Source organism: Aythya fuligula, chromosome 1, assembly GCF_009819795.1.
Source record: "Aythya fuligula isolate bAytFul2 chromosome 1, bAytFul2.pri, whole genome shotgun sequence".
NCBI lineage: Eukaryota > Metazoa > Chordata > Aves > Anseriformes > Anatidae > Aythya > Aythya fuligula.
The window spans coordinates 71,179-88,154 of record NC_045559.1 but is presented as its reverse complement, the minus strand read 5'-3'; the positions used below and the strand labels follow the sequence as shown (position 1 = coordinate 88,154).

The 16,976-nt window shown below is 40.3% G+C and overlaps 1 protein-coding gene across 7 annotated transcripts in view; it reads right to left on the bottom strand.

Annotated features, from left to right (window-relative positions):
* The window catches only part of GOLGB1 (golgin B1), a 67,324-nt gene that overhangs the window by 20,184 nt on the left and 30,164 nt on the right, over nucleotides 1–16,976 (bottom strand). For 5 of the 7 annotated variants that reach the window (XM_032207509.1, XM_032207506.1, XM_032207505.1 and 2 more), the window contains 5 exons: nucleotides 16,850–16,923; nucleotides 13,795–13,885; nucleotides 12,160–12,227; nucleotides 5,802–10,837; nucleotides 215–2,165 (listed from right to left, as the gene is read on the bottom strand). In XM_032207509.1, the coding sequence (XP_032063400.1) occupies nucleotides 215–2,165; nucleotides 5,802–10,837; nucleotides 12,160–12,227; nucleotides 13,795–13,885; nucleotides 16,850–16,923 (7,220 nt within the window). The remainder of the gene's footprint in view (nucleotides 1–214; nucleotides 2,166–5,801; nucleotides 10,838–12,159; nucleotides 12,228–13,794; nucleotides 13,886–16,849; nucleotides 16,924–16,976) is intronic. The other 2 variants (XM_032207510.1, XM_032207511.1) reach the window with 2 other exon arrangements.

The window sequence follows — 16,976 nt, the reverse complement described above, 5'->3', positions numbered from 1 at the left end:
ACAAGAAAGAACAGGTTGTCCAGGGGACTTGTGGAATATCCACCGCTGGAGATACTCAAAACTCAAGTGGACACTGTTTTGGGCAACCTGTTCTAGCTGACCCTCTTTAAGCAGAGGTGTTGGATTTGATTTCCAGAGGTCCCTTCCAACCTCTGAAGATCCTAATCTCCTACGGAGCTTTAAATAAGAGCAAGAAGAGAAAACAAGGACGTACTAATCTGTCTCTGTCATTCTGCAAGGAGGACAGTGCCTTCTTAAGACTCTGCACTTCTGAAGGACTGGTCAAACTGCTCCCTTCTGCTCGCTGCTTCTCTTCTTCAATCTTACGTGTTTTGTCCAATTCATTCAGCAGACGGTCTCTTTCATCCTGCAGGCTTGCCATAGCCTTGGAGAAAGATTTGACTTGGTTGGAAGAGCACTCCAATTCTGAAGACAAATGGAGAAGCTCATCATCTTTGGCTCTGAGCTTCTTATAAAGTTTCTCAATCTGGGCCAAGAGACCTCTTTCATCAGCGGCTTTCTGCAGTTCTGTCAGCTCAGATCTCAATGTGTCTCGGTCCCTGGCAGTAGAATTTTGATCCTCTTGTAACTGAACCATCTTTTTCTGAAGCTCCTGCACTAGACTCTGTTGTTCCTCCAAGTCTGCAGAGTATTTCTGTTTCAAAACTTGAAGCTCTTCATTGGCCTGGTCCCTGCTATCTTGAAGAGAGCTCATGGACTTCCCAAAAGACTGAATTTGGGCTCTCAGATCTTTGTTTTCATCTGTAACTGCAAGGAATTTCTGTTCCATTTCCATCAGGTCCCGTGCCAACTCTGCTACTCTCTCCTCTGCTGTTTCTGTTTCATTCCTCATTATCCCTGCATCATGATGCAGGTACTTTAATTCCTTTTTAAGCCTGTCTTCAACCTCTCCCACTCTTTTGGCTGCATCCCTTTGAACACATACTAGTTCTTCCTCAAGTTCCCTTATTCTTTTCTGTGAGAGGGCAAGCTTATGATTGAGTTCTTGTGCCTCTTCTTCCCGGGCCTTCAGTTGTGCTTGATACTCAATGATAGGACCCCCCTCACATAATGCTGCCATCTCACTCTGTACCCGGGACAGAGAGGAAGTAAGGGTTTCAACCTCTTGAGACATACTGACTTTATCCTCTCTCAAGACTTCCATGCACTTCCTGAGATTATCCTGAGCATTTTCAGACTCCTTCAGCTGTGTTTCTACTATTGCCTTCTCCTTTTCCAGAGTCTGGATCCGCTGAAGCTGTGTTTTGAGAAGTTGTTTCTGTTGGGAGTCCTTTATTGAAATTACTTGGTTCAGATCTTCTCTGTACCGCACCAACTCTGCACTCAGCTTGGCATTCTCAGAGTTGAGGTCATCCATCTGGCTATGAAAACTTCTGATTTCTTCCTTGAGTTTATTATTTTCAGCTGCAGCCTCTTGAATTAGCTGGTCTTTTTCCAATATTATAACAAGATGACGTTCCTCAAGTTGCTTGTAGTCTCTCAGTACACGATCTCTATCATCTTGCAAAGATGACATGGATTTGGTGAAGGATTCCAATTGTGCCTTCTGCTGCTTATTTTCTTCTCTGATTATCTTAATCTTTTCAGTAAGATGATCAAGTTTGTCAAGAAATTTGTTCTTCTCATTTTCCAATGCTTTTTTATCTTCTTCCTCCTTTGTTAGCCTATCCTCCATCAATGTAATTTCTTCAGAATATTGCTGCCGTAATTCAGATAGAGCTGCTGTAACTGCTTCTTCCTTGGCAGACAGCAAACTAATGATCTTTTGATCTTTGGCACTGGTTTCTTCATGCAGCTTATTTGTTAAATCCTTGGAAGCCCGCAGATCAGCCTCAAGCTGTTCACAGCTGAATTTAAAATTCTGGATACTGGTCTCTTGCTGCTTGACCATACTCTCCAGCTCTTCTCTGACCAATTCACATCTGGCAAAGGAACTCTGCAAGTCAGCAAGTTGGTCTCTCAGGCTCTGGATTTCTGACTCCAGTTTCTGCTGTTCATTCTGAGACTCCTTGAACAGTTTCTGAGACCCTTCTAGCTGAGTTAAAAGCTCCTTTTTTTCTGCCTGCAATATTTCGCATGTCTTTTGATGATGCTGAATTTCTTTCTTATATTCAGACTCCCAGTCTTTCTTACTGCATTCCAGCCTGAAAACAGAGAAAAGAAAACCAGTCACAAATCAATGAAGTATCTCAGTATTCAAAACCACACAGAAAAACCACACAATTAGTTTTACTGTAAGAAAATTATCTAGAAATAATTATCCTGGCTTGTATCAGAAACAGTGTGGCCAGCAGGTCTAGGAAGGTGATTGTCCCCCTGTACTCAGCTCTGGTGAGGCCGCACCTTGAGTACTGTGTTCAGTTTTGGGCCCCTTAAGTAGCAAACAAAATCTGAGCCTCACTGCACATGGAAATGAATTTCTCCTATAAAAGACTGAAGATGAAACAAGCTGTAGCTTGGAATGAAAAGGGAATAGTATTTGAATGGTCTAGAGAGGACTATTGTGTCTTGGCTAATGTAATTACAGAATCATTTAGAGTCATTTATGTTGGAAGAGACCCTTAAGATCATCAAGTCCAACCATCAACCTAACACTACCAAGTCCACCACTAAACCATGTCCCTAAGTGCCACATCCACGTGTCTCTTAAATACCTCCAGGGATGGTTACTTAAGCACTTCCTTAGGCAGCCTGTTCCAATGCCTAGCCTCCTTTTCCATGAAGAAATTTTTCCTGATATAGAACCTAAAGCTTGTGCAACTTGAGACCATTTCCTTGCATCCTATCACTTGTCTCCTGATAAATGAGACTGACACCCTCCTTGCTGCAACCTCCTTTCTGGTAGCTTTAGAGAACAATGAGGTCTCCCCACACCCTTGTTTCCTCCATAAAAAGGAGTATCAGCCACTCCTCCCTGTTTTGTGTCATCTGCAAACTTGTTGAGTGTACACTCTGCCCCATCATCTAGCAAATCAATAAAGATATTAAATAAGACTGGACCCAGTATTGACCCTTGCGCTACACCACTAGTTACTGTCCTCCAACTGGACTTTGTGCCACTGCTTATCACTCTCTGGGCTCAGCCATTTAGCTAGTTTTCAATCCACCTCACTATCTGCTCATCCAGACTGTACATCAAGAGCTTGTCTATAAGGATCTTATGGGTGACAGTGTCAAAGGCCTTACCGAAATCAAAGTAGACAATATCCATTGCTCTCCTCTCATCTACCAGGCTGGTCATTTCTTTGTAGAAGCTTATAAAATCAGTCAAGTATGAATTCCCCTTTGTAAATTCATGGTAAGTGTTCCTCATGAACACGAGCCAACAGTGTGCCCACGTGGCCAAGAAGGCTAATGGCATTCTGGCTTGTATCAGGAATAGTGTAGCCAGCAGGACCAGGGAGGTGATCGTCCCCTTGTATTCTGCTCTGGTGAGGCCACATCTCGAGTACTGTGTTCAGTTTTGGGTCCCTCACTACAAGAAAGACATCAAGGCCCTGAAGCATGTCCAGAGAATGATTACAAAACTGGTGAAGGCTCTGGAACGCAAGTCCTATGAGGATTTGCCGAGGGAACTGAAAGTGTTTAGTCTGGAGCAGAAGAGGCTCACAGGAGACCTTATTCCTCTTTACAACTACCTGCAAGGAAGGTGTGAGGAGCTGGGGGTTGGCCTCTTCTTGTAGATAGCTAGTGATAGGACCAGAGGGAATGGCCTCAAGTTGTGCCATGGGAGGTTCAGTTTGGAAATTAGGAGAAATTTCTTCTCAGAAATAGTTAGGCATTGGAATGGGTTGCTCAGGGAGATGGTGGAGTCACCATCCCTGGAGGTGTTTAAGGAAAGGTTTGATGTGGTACTTTGGGACGTGGTTTAATGGATAATATTGGTGGTGGGGGATGGTCAGACCAGATGATCTTGGAGGTCTCTTCCAACCTTAACGAATCTATGATTCTATGATTTTCTTGTCCCTCATGTGCCTGAAAATGGTTTCCAGGATTAGCTGCTTTATCATCTTCCTAGGGTTTGAGGTGAGGCTGGCCAGGCCTATTCCCTGGGTCCTCCTCCCTGCTCTTTTTAAAGATAAGAGTGATACTTGCTTTCCTCCACTCTTCAGGCACTTCTTCCTTTCACCATGATCAATCAAGGTTTATCAAGAGTGTCCTTGCCATGACATCTGCCAGCTGCCTCAGCACTCATAGGTGTATTCCATCAGGACCCACAGTGAATGAGCCCCATGAATGTCCAGTTTGCTTAAACCTGATACAATCTGATCCTCTTTCTTGGTACATCTTCCTTGCTCTGGCCTTTCACTCTAGTCTCTGGGACCTGGGATTCCTGAAGAACAGTCTTGCCAGTAAAGACTGAGGCAAAGAATGCATCTGAGTACCTCAGCCTGTGTACCTTTACCCTGTCCTGGGTACCCTGGTACCCCATTTCATACAGCAGTAGACCCACATTTTCCTTAGTCTTCCTTTTATTACTGGTGTATTTATATAAGCCCTTTTAATGATCTTGGCCAGACTCAGTTCCATTTGGGCTTTAGCTTTTCTGACTTCATGCCTACATGCTCAGACAATCACAGAATCACAGAATTGTCTAGGCTGGAAGAGACCTCCACGATCACCTAGTCCAACCTCTGGCCTAACACTAACCAGTCCTCCACTAAACCATATCACTATGTCTCTGTATTCTTCCCAGGTTACTCGTGACACACCTCCTGGCATTTTTGCCTTTCTATTCATTGGGGTGGACTGCTTTTGAGCCAAAAAGAGGTGATCCTTGAATATCGTTCAGCTTTCTTGGGCCACTCTTTCTTCCAGAGCTTTATCCCATAGGACTCTTCCAAGCAGATCCTTGAAAAAGCCAAAGTCAGTTTTCTTGAAAACAAGATGCCAGATGTGCCTTCCAACCTCAAACATTCTGTGATTCTGTGATTATTTTTCAGTGTTCAGTGAAATAAATCTTTATGTCAATATTGTCAAAAAAGGTGAAGGTTAGATGTTGAGTATTATCACCTCCTTTTTCATCAAAATACTCCTTTTTCTCTCCCATTTTATCTGGGAAGTATAAATCAGTGAAGTTGCTGTTCTCAGTTGCTTGATACTCATTTCACTTTCCAGCATATAAAAATAGAGCATTTTGATCGCAAACTTTGTCAAACAAATTTACTCAATGGTTTGTTTTTAATTTTGGAAGATAAAAGATAGCTTTTCATTGTATTTCTCTTGCTCCATCTTTCCCTCAAAATCTAATATGGGATTAAACTGGAATTATGTATCCCAACCCTCTATTGACTTGCCAAATTTAATTTCTAGGAGTGACAATTTGATGCAAAAGAATATTTTGAATTTCAGACTACTAAAGACTCAGGATAGTACTCAGTTGGCTACTGACTGTTACAGGGAATAGATCTAACAGGAGTACTCTCATGATGAGAAGGGGGAATAGTTCACAGTGTTAATTCCCCTGTATCTTTGTGCATTCAACAAATACATACTAACTCCCTACAGCCTAACTCCAAACCTCTTTTCTATTCAAATGCAAGTGATCCAAGAGATGAGCCTAATTATGTTTTGTTTGTTTGTTTGTTTAAGAATAATTCTTCTCTCCATCTTAGGCATTCATTACTTTTGCCAATTGTCACATTTAGCATATTTATGTATTCATAATTCTTTCTTTACAGTATGTTGCAAAAGGAAGTGGAAGTCCTTTCTTACCTTTGGCTGCTGCTTCTTAAAAGGAAATACATTAATACCAGCTTAGTCATTATCACCTTCTTTACCTGGATATATGAATCTGAAGTTCTTCCACATGTATAGTCATCTGCTTCATCTGGTCCTTTAGCATAACACACGTTTCCTCTTTTGAACGTATTTCTTCCTCCTTCTTTTGAATAGTTTCTGTGAATTTCTTCTCCCATGTTTTGGATTCATCTATCACTCTATCCCTGTCATCCTGAAGGGAAGACATGCTCCTGGTGAACGCTGCAAGTTGGGCTAGTGTTTTGTTTAGGTTGCCTTCCAATTCCTTGGCTTCTTGATCCTTTGTTGTCAAAGAGTCTTGAACATCACGAACAGTTGTTTCCATATAGTCTTTCTCCCTCTGCAAAGTTGCCAGCTTTTCTTCCATGTTCTTGATTTCCTTTGAGTGCTTGTTTTTCTCCTGTTCCAGTCTTCTTTCAAAGTCCTCATCTTTTTTCTTCATTTGAATTTGAATATTCTCTTTGTTTGCACGTAACTCTTCTTTTACTTTGACACTCTCTGCTAGAACCCTTGCTGCCTCACTCTGTGTGTCATCCAATACTACTCTGCAGAGAGCAAGCTCTTTCTGGGCTTTACTGGTGTCTTCAAGTGCTTTTGCTAAAGTTTCTTTGGCTGCTTCTAGATCTTTCTGAGACTCGCTCTGGACAAATTCCAGAGCTTTAACAGTTCTTTCTAAACTACTGATTTTTTCCTGGCTTTTAATACAGTCTTTCTGCAGCTGTTTAATCTCCTGCTGTTTCTGCCTCAGCAATTCCTGAAGCTCCTTTACATGTGTGCTACTGTCTCCTCTCCACGTGTTCTTTAGCTTTTCTACCTTTTGATTTTCTGAACTTGTTTTACTATTCTCCTTTGCCATCTGACGTTTCTCCTCCTCTACTTCATGTATAATTCTCTGCAAACTCTGAAGCTCATGTTTCAGTTGCTCATTTTCAATTTGGAAGTCTGTTGCATTTTGCTGATAATTTCCAATACTCCCATTAAGTTCTGCCAGCTGATTCATGAGCCTTTCTTCCAAATCATCCTTCTCAGCCTCTAGAGTATCCTTCAGTTCAGACATCCTGATAAGGTCTTCTTTTGTGTTTTGAACTGTTTGCTCCATCTTTGCTACTGTGTCCTGGAGAATATTCAATTCATGGACTTTCACTTCCATTTGGGTCTCTAAAGCCTTCTTCTCACCTGCTAAAGTCTCCACACACACGCGGATGTCACCCAGCTGTTGTTCTGAAGCCCTCCTATTATCTTCTAGTTCTGTGATTCGCTCTGTGAGCTCAGCTATCTTTTTTACATAGATATTAAGATCCTCAGATAAACTACTATCTTCAAAAGCTTTTTGTTCCAGCTCTGCATTAGGAGATTTTGGTCTAAAGCTTAAATCCACTTGATTTTCAGTCCTCTCCACAGGTGGTGGCATGTCAACTGCCTGATTTGTTTCTTCTCCTGTTGTCTTCTGGGCACCATACTTGTCTATCAGTTCTCTGCTTTCCTTCAGCTTGGATTCTGTTAACTGCAAGTGATGCTTTAAGTCTGTGATCTCTTGAGTAAGAGACTCTTTTTCAGCCATTACTGTTTCAAGCTGAGTAGAAAGAGACTGATAATCCCTCCTAGAGCTCTCCAGATCTTCTTTCAGGCTAATATTTGTAAATAAAGATACATCTCTGGTCCTGTGTACATCCTCATCTGTAGAATGTATCTCTGATCTAAGCTTCTCATTCTCCTCCTCTAGTTCCAGGATCTTTTGTTGCTTTGATTTTGCAAATTTCCTCATTTTCTCCTTCATTCCATCAATTTCCTGACCAGCTTCCTGTAGCTGCTTATCTGTTTCTTCTCTTTTTGCTTCAGCACTTTTCAGCTTAATGAAAATTTCCTGCTTTTCCTGTCTAACAGTTTCCAAAACACGCTGAATCCGCTCAGCCTCATTACTCACATTTTCATATGACTGCAGGAGAGTTTCATATTCTTTCTGAAGCTCCCTATATTTCTCACACCACTCAGAACTCTCAGCAGCTTGAAAACATTTCAAGGATTCCATCTCCTTCTCCTGCTTCTCTTTCTCTAGAACAACTCTGTCTAGAGTCAATTTAAGGTTTTTACAGCATCCATCAAGATTCTGATTTTCTCTAACTACCTTATCAACTTCTGCAATAAGTTTTTCTCGCTCTTCAGTGAGACCCACTAACTTTTCTGTTAAACTATCTGTTTCTTTAACATGGCCACGTATTTCGCTTTCCATATTTGTCAGCTTGACAGAAAGATTCTCAATAATAGCTTTGGCATTTGCCAGTTCCTCTTTCAGAGATTTGCTCTCCTTTAATGCTTCTTTTCTAGAAATAAGTGCAGCTTGCAACTTTCTCTGCATTTGATTCTTCTGTTTAGCTGCTTCTGCATTGTCATCTTGCTTGTGCTGAATTTCAGGCTGCTCAGTTTGCAGTCTCTCACTTTGTTCCTCATGTACCTGAGCTTGAGTTTCAAACTGACTACAGAGTCTCTTGATCGAATCTTCTTTTTCCAGCAACTGTGCCTCTGCGTTAATGAGAGCTTCACTTTTCTGCCTTAACTGCAAATTAAGGAATTCAATTTCTTCATCCTTTTGATGCATAAGTGTTTTCAGGTCTTCCAGATTGTCTTCTCTAGAAACTTTTACTTGACTTTCCTCCAATTCTGTCTGAAGTCTTGCTGTGTCAGCTTCAGCTTGGTCGGAGGTTCTAGTCAGTCCTGTCTCCGGAAACAACTGTGCTATGCGTTCTTGCAAATGAAAGACTAATTCTGATTTGCAAGCAAGTTCACTTTCCATATGGCTGACCTGATGTTCCAATTCCTCTTTTTCCATCTGCAATTTCTCAAATTTTGTCTTATACTCTTCCTCAGAAACACCTGCAACTTGTATAAGCTTGCTGTTTGTAGTATTTTCTGCTTCCAAGCACGAAGAATCCAACCAACCTTGATTCTCAGGAATACTCTCTCTTGATCCTCTCTGTTCTTGGAGTTGTCTGAGCTGAGCTTGGATGCTTTCCTTCTCTTTGCTTTGCATATCAAATTGTTCTTGTAAGATGTTGTAATCATCTTTCTGCTGTTTAAGCTGTTCTCTGTGATGCCTGTCTTTCTCTTGAGCCTTCTTTATAGTGTCTTTGCGAGACACCAGTGCTTCCTGAAGTTTTTTTTGAAGTTGTTCCTTTTCTTGTTCAAGAGTTGAAATCCTCTCTTTCAGAGCAGACTTCTGGTTTTCTTCAAGATTTGTAGCTGCTGAACAATTTTTTTCATTTTCTTCATAATCTTCTGGGCTTTTATTGGTTTCAGTTAGTTTGTCAGCAATTGTCTGACCTTTCATGATTTCAACTTCAATCGAATCAATGTTTGTCTTTCCTTGCAAGCTTTGCTTCATTTCCTCAATCACTGCGTGTAACTGTGCTTCAGCAGTTTCTTTATCTAGCAGGTCCTTCCGGATGCTCTGCAACTCCGATTCCTTTTCAGAAAGCAGTTGAATTAGATACTCCTCTCTGGGCTGGCTTTCAAGATTCACTTCTTGGCTTATTCTAACTGTCATATTTTCTCCTCCTTCAGCTTCTTGAGCCACTGAGCTTTCTGATTCAGCCCCTCTTCTCAGCTCTACTAATTCGTTCTCCAATTTGCTAACCTTCTTCAGGAGCTCCTTCCTGTTAACAAGTGCTGCTTGCAACTTCCGCTTTACTTGTTCATTTTCTTTTTTCAGAAGTTCAAGTTCACTTACTAATGTCTCACTTTCTTTACATGCTGTTTCTGTCCCATACTGCTGCTCAGATGATTCACAGCTCAGGTATGTATCTTTTGCTTTTATGTTTTCGTCTTTTTCCTCCTTGGCTTTTAATAAGAGGCTTGTTTTCTCTTTAAGACTCTTTAACTCAGTTTCTAGAGAAAATTTTTCTTCATTCAGCAGTACTATTTTCTCAGACATGCTGACACTGATCTCTGTCATCTGTTCTTCTTTCTCAAACAAGGTTTGCTGCAGGGTCTCTATACACCTGGTATGTTCAGCAACAAGCTGTTCTAGGCTTGCTGCTTCATTGCCCTTTAAGGTTAAGCTTTGGGAAAGCTCTTCTATCTCAGCTGTTTTCTTCCTCAGAAGTTGTTCCAGGTCAAGTACTTCACATTCCTTGTTCTGGACCTGGCTTCTCATGTCTTTTAGTTGCAGGTCCTGATCAGAAAGCTGAAGTTGTGCTTCATCCAAGTCTTTTTGCAAAGCTTCAATTTTTATCTCTTTGGATTTAAATTCATTTTTTAGGCTTTGGATTTGTTCTCTCAGAAGACTGTTCTGACTGTCTGACAGTCTCCGCTTTTCTGAAAGAGCTAGATTTTCCTCCAGTTGCTTAACTTGCTCCTTCAGTTCTGTTATGGTAGAAAGGTCCTTTGCCTGACAAAGGAGCTGATCTCTTTCTTCAGCCAAAACACAAAATGCACTGTCAGAATCCTCTATCTTTTTTCTGTATTCCTCAGCCAACTGGTTTAGCCTATTTATTTCGTCATCTTTTTCTCCCAGATCTTTCTTATAGGATTCTTCTGATTTCTGCAGAATTATTTGCAGTTCTGTAACTCGATTTTGCAGCTTTATCAGATCTTCACATTGAGAGGTGCCAGGCTCTGAAACTGTTGTAGAGACTACCTGTGTTGCTTCCATTTCCCTTCTGTCATGAACAGCACTCCCCTGGGGCACCTCTTGAAGACTGGTTTTGTTTTCCTGAAGTGCACTAATTTGCTGTATTTCTGTTTCTCTCAGTAATGAGCTATTGATCAACTTATTTTGTGCATCTGAAGCCTTTTGCTCTTCCCCGTCAAGATGCTGTATCTGGGAATTATCTTCCAGCTGGTTAGCTTCTTCTCCTGCTTCATTTACTGTAGAAGTTTGACTGCTTGGGTCCTTGAGCTGCCCTTTCAGAAATGCTATTTCTTCTTGGGCTTCTTTCAGTTCCAGCAGCAAAACTGACAGCTCCTTCTGTTTCTCTGCAGCAAGATATTCTAGAATTCCAGACATACATTTTTCCCCAGTAAACTGCTCACTTCCCCTGGGAAAGCCATCTGTTGTTGCCTAAAACACAAAAAAAGGTTTCAATTTTCCTTTGAATCCTGTCAAAGGGACACTTTTCATTGTTCTCAAAGTAACTGCGTTCCACATTTTGTAGTTTAAGGTTACCCTTTCTTGTGCTATCAGGTGCAATACCCTTATTAAAAACAGGAGGACTCCTCAGGTCATTTCAGTTCCTGAATATATAAGGACAATATAAGAAGGACATGGTTGTATTAGAGAAAGTCCAGAGGAGGGCCACAAGGATGATCAAAGGGCTGGAACATACCTCTCTTATGAAGATAGGCTGAGGGAGGTGGGGTTGCTCAGCCTGGAGAAGAGAAGGCTCTGGGGAGACCTTATAAGGGCCTTCCAGAACTTAAAGAGAGCCTACAGGAAAGCTGGGGAAGGACTCTTTATCAGGGAATGTAGTGATAGGACAAGGACTAATGGCTTCAAACTAAAAGTGGGTAGATTTAGATTTGGTGATGGGAAGAAATTACTTACAATGAGGATAATAGTAAACATTATTTGTTTACTGGAACAAGTTGCCCAGAGAATTTGTGGATGCCCCATCCCTGGAATTGTTTAAGGCCAGGTTGGATGGAGCTTTGAGTAACTTGGTCTAGTGGAAGGTGTCCTTGCCCATTGTGGGGAGGGGGAGTTGGAATTAGATGATCTTTAAGGTCCCTTCCAACCCAAGCCATTCTATGATCCTATGAAGCAGCAGCATGAAAGACTGTTTTGAGGATTAAACCATAAATGTAACTTCCTGTTACCTTATTTCACATTCTTTCTTGGTTACAGGATAGTCTGATTCTGAAATGTCTCAGTTCTCCTGTGATTCTCAGATGTATTCCACTAGACTTATCTACTGTATCCATAGTCTCCAAAACAGGAGGTTTTGTCCCCTATTCTACTTGCCCATTTAATGTGGTTAAGAAATAATATAGAAACACATATTCCAGTATGCGTCCATCTCCAAAGTATGAAGACTAAACAAAACATCTGGTCTAAAGTGCTTGAATTTTTCCAAATATTAATCTTAAAGTTTCCTCTTACCCCCCAAAACAGTCACAAATCCTGGCCATAAAGCATGGATCACCAGTACAGAAATAAGTCAGTATCTTGTATTACAAAGACTGTCCATTCTACCAGGTTGGAGGGCAGAAATAATTTATGAGGAACTATTAAAAAAAGCTATGTATTAAAGATTACTAACTAGTTGTTATTATGGGATGCTAAAACAAAAACTGTTCTTTGGGGCTTCTGAAATTACAAGTAGTTACCATATCCATGGATTCATACAATATTGAAAAGTAAAAAGTATGGGGTAAAATTTGTACCTCAGGTAGCACCGAAGTATCATCAAAAGGCTTTTGCACTTCTGAATTCACCATCAATCCTGACATACCTAGTCATAAAATGTATATGTCACCATAAGTAAATGAGTTGTACATTAATTCAGTAGGTAATCAAACAGGAAATTTACAGGACTGGAGTTTCTCCAGTTTCCAAGGTAGGAAATAAAAAAGGTCAAGAGTTTGAAGCTATGGACTGGGTCCAGACATCCCCAAGCTCTGCAGATGCAAAAACTACTGCATTTACTGCATGCTGGCATCACCCAAGTCTACAGTATATCTAACCTCTACAAAAGGATGAAGAGACAAAGAGAAAAGTGAACCAGTACACTTGCACCCTTAAAAAAAAAAAAAAAGAAATGAGGATTTAATTATGAACCCTGCAATTACACCTCTTCTTTGAGAAAATTACTTTTTTTTTTCTGATAGCTAAGTTAGCTCTGTCACACTGCTAGAACTATTATTAAAAAAAAACTCTGAAACCTCATTTTCTGTTTTGTTGGTTTTGCGTTGTTTCTTTTTTTATTGTTTTGTTTGTTATTGTTGTCAAAACCGAAAAAATCCTAGAAAATTATAAATATGTGCATTAAGAAAAGCAAGGTTGTAAATCTAAGCTCTTAAATGCTAAGAAACACCAGAGATTATAGTAGTTGCCCATTCAGGTTTGATTTTGCTATTTTGCTCATATTGTTCTCTCCAACTACCTGAAAGGAAGTTGTGGGGAGCTGGGGGTAAGCCTCTTCTCACAGATAACTAGTGATAGGACTACAGGGAATGGCCTTAAGTTGCACCAGGGTTAATTTAGGTTGGAAATTAGGAGAAATTTCTTCTTAGAAAGAGTAGTCAGGCATTGGAATGGGTTGTCCAGGGAGGTGATAGAGTCACCGTCCCTTGGAGTGTTTACAGAAAGGTTGGACATGGTGCTTACGGACACGGTTTAGTGGGTGATATTGGTAGCAGGGGGATGGTCGGACCAGATGATCTTGGACATCTTTTCCAACCTTAATTATTCTATGATTCGATGATTGTTGGCAACAGCTTAAGCTTTCAAGCAATTAAGCAAGTGATCATCTCTTCATGAAGTGCGAGAAGGTAGAGATATGAGCATTTAATCATAGCATTACTAATTTTTAGAAGCCTTACTCTGCAACCACCCAGGTAACAATTTTTCGTTGGTGGTGATGGTGGTTTTTTTTTGTTTGTTTTGTTTTGTTTTTGATAATTTAGAGGTACGGTGGGGAGGAAAGGCAGTAGTACCAGAGACAAAAAAAAAAAGCTTGCTAGTTTGAAGACAGGAACCCAATCCTTCATCTTACCTTAAGTCTCTTCCACGTACTACACATCAGTCTCTGCATCAACAAATAGCCTCCTTCAAAACGTTCTCCCTTTCACACAGTATTAGGGACAGTAGTAGGGACTACTTTTTTCTTCTCTTCTGATGCATTACTTCTTGCCTGCAATAGTGTTTTCTCTTCTAACTCCTGTGTATCTTTGCTAATTCCTGTGTATCTTTAGATTCTGACCTGAAAGCTCTGCTTTCCAAATCACCTTGGATTTTTCCATGACGACTCTCAAATTTCCACAGTTTTAAGGTCAATGTAATTTATTCTACGTCCTTACCTCTCAGTGTAGGAGAGCAATCTACATAAGAGGCTGGATCTTCCAGAGTCTGCAAGTCTTGCATTTTCACCTCAGATCCAGCATTTTTGTTCTATTGGTGGAAGAAAACATACTTAGTTTTGAGCTACAATCTTTGCATTGGAAGATAGCTATCTTAGCTGCTATTCTGCCAAGCTTTGAGTAAAAACTGACATTCCCTACTTTAGACCCATTTCTGATGCCTAAAAGAAATAAAATTAAAAAAAAATAGATTATTTATGATGGTAAGCAGAAGACTAAGACATCTTTCTAAGATGAAAGACTAAAACTAAGACATCAGGTTACGGTATCCGATCAGATTTAGGGTATGAGTTCAGGATATTACTGAATGCAATTAATCTCCTTCCCACCTTGCTTACTCTTTCATCTTCAGTGCTTCAAAGCAACTGACAATAGATTTTTAACTTTTCACTGAACCACCCAAGCAGTGAATGTGAGAAATCATGTGTTTGTCACTGTATGCTTTACTGTTGGAGCAGATAAACAACCTGCAGTCTCTCAAGGAAGGTTACACTAGGCTACATAACGTAAATGAATTAACTACTCAACAAGAATCTATTAACTGCTATACCTCTCCTGCTTTTCTTTCAGATAGGAAAGAACCTGACTGCTGAAGTTGGAGCATACTGCTAAGAGAGAGGAGACTTTGCTATTTCACAGACCCAGACTCCTTTTGCCCACACAAAGACGTTGAATAAAACTCAGGGAATTGGTTAGTTTGCTATTGACATTCATAAAAGAAGTAAGACTTACGGGTTGAGTTGCAATTAAAGCAAATTTCAATATTCCATGACAGTTCCTAACATATACTGTCTCTCACAAGAACTACCTCTGTGGGAAAAGGTTTGAACTAGAGTACAAAGGGACTACAAGTCATAACTTAAGTAGAAATATTGTGTTTGTCTGGGATAGAGTTAATTTTCTTTATAGTAGCTCATATGGTGCTATGATTTGGATTTGTGATGAAAGGAGTGTTAATAACACACCAATGTTCTTTTACTTTTTGCTGAGCAGTGCTTGCATAGCATCAAGGCCTTTTCTGTTTCTCATCATGCCTGGCCAGTGTGTAGACTGGGGATGCACAAGAAGCTGGGAAGGGACACAGCTAGGACAGATGCCGCCAGCTGACCAATACAGTATTTCACATATGATGCTGTGCTCAGCAATTGGATGAAGAAATAGTGAATGAAATCAGTTGGCAATTAATGAATTAACTCCTTATTTTGCTTTGCTTGTACACACCGCTTTTGCTTTACAATATTAAACTGTCTTTATCTCAACTCTGGAGTTCTCGCACTTTGACCCTTTTGATTCTTTTCCCCATTACACTAGGTGAGAGTGAGCAAGTGGCTGTGTAGTGCTTAGCTGCTTACTGGTATTAACCCGCAACACTAGAGTAAAACGTCTTTAAAAAAATCTACTCCTCTCTCCTCTTGAAAAACAAAGACAAAAACAACATCCCAGTAATGTAAGGACATAAAACAAAATGAAGTGAATAGAATTAACACTTGCTGTAACTATCTAGAACATAAGTACATGAGGTGCTAACAGGTTACCCAGTCATATGGAAGCAATCACCAGACCCACATTCTAGAGTACTTTTGCCTTTGCAAGCTGCACACATTGAAATTAAATGTACGGGCTGCATTAAAATAATTTGTGTACACAACACAAACTGCATGTATTGGAATTGGATTCATACATATCTTTGCCTAAAGTAATGGGTCAGGAGCATGAGTTGCAGGATACAGCTGTCCAAATGTGAACACTGCATAAAAACTGTTTATATAGGCATACATATGTATGAAGGCACTGAAATGGACACTTCCAGAGTTGGATTCGTCCACTGTTTTAAACACCCACCTTGGTCAAGGTGAATCATATGCTAAAGCACCTAGTCTCACCAATGCTTATAAAGGGGCTCTATAAAATAGCTCAGAGGCGTACAGCTGCCCTTGAAAAGACCACATGCATGCGTTTACACGTGTGTATACCTGTTGATCCACTAGATTAGACCTCAAAAATAGGCAATTGGAACGTAAGGCTCTGAAGTCAAGCAGGATGAACTGACTCAGAATGCATGAGTCCCAAATGTCAACTTTTGCCTTAATTACTCCACAGCAATACAAACTTAAGGAAACAGTCTTTGGCATTTTCATATGTAACACCTTCCATCCTCATTTTTAAATCAAAAGCTAATGAAAAAGTCAATAAATACATGTATGAAGCTTGATCTTTTACTATACAATTACTGGAGAAGGAGAGAAGCTGGAAACTTCAAACTGCCAACTCTCTCAGTTGGAGAGGATTGTTTTAGATAAAACACAGCATCATCTTCTTCCCCCCTGTAGGCAGACTGGAACAGAGTGCAGCAGTCTGGAAAGAGCCCAGACCATGCCCTAAGCTGACAAACAATTCTACAACAAATTCTTATTACAAATATACATTGGCAGCCATCTCCATCACGTGGCTGACTGAGTATAAAGCAAAGTAGAAGGTAGGCAATCCTGCACTCTTCTCACCAATGGATTACCTGCAACTGTACCTAAACCTGTTCACAGTGAAAGAATATATAGTCTAGTCTCCTGTTTTACAAAGAGAACTCAGCTTCTTCCAGTCAGTCTGCCAGATCCCCAAAAGGGCAGAGGGGATAAGTAGGGTTTGAAAGGTATCCTATAATGACAATTGAACCTTTGGAATTGTGTTTCCTGAAACTTCCCTCAGTTTAGCCTATGATTTAGCTGCAGAACTAACTCATAAGAGGTATAAAATAGCAAGAATATGGATTGGGTGAATGAAGGACACAAGAATTCCACACAGACAGCAAAGGGAAATACAGTCTGATAAGAACACAGGACAAGCAGTATTTGGAAGCTATTTCTGTCTTTCGCCATTAATCCGGTTAATAATAACCTTTCAAAGAGGATTGTTAAAAAAGGCCGTAACAGCTTAGCTGTTTTAAGGCCAGTCCTTGACCTGTTTTAGTTTTGGCTTATTTTTGCTGCTTAATCATTACCTCCTTTGAATTTTCTGCAACCATCGCAGCTTCCTGCTGAGGCTCCTGGAGAACAAGTTGCAAGCGTGGTATATCTGAAACATTCAAGAACGCATGCACATGAAACAATTTATTTGAAAATTAAAAC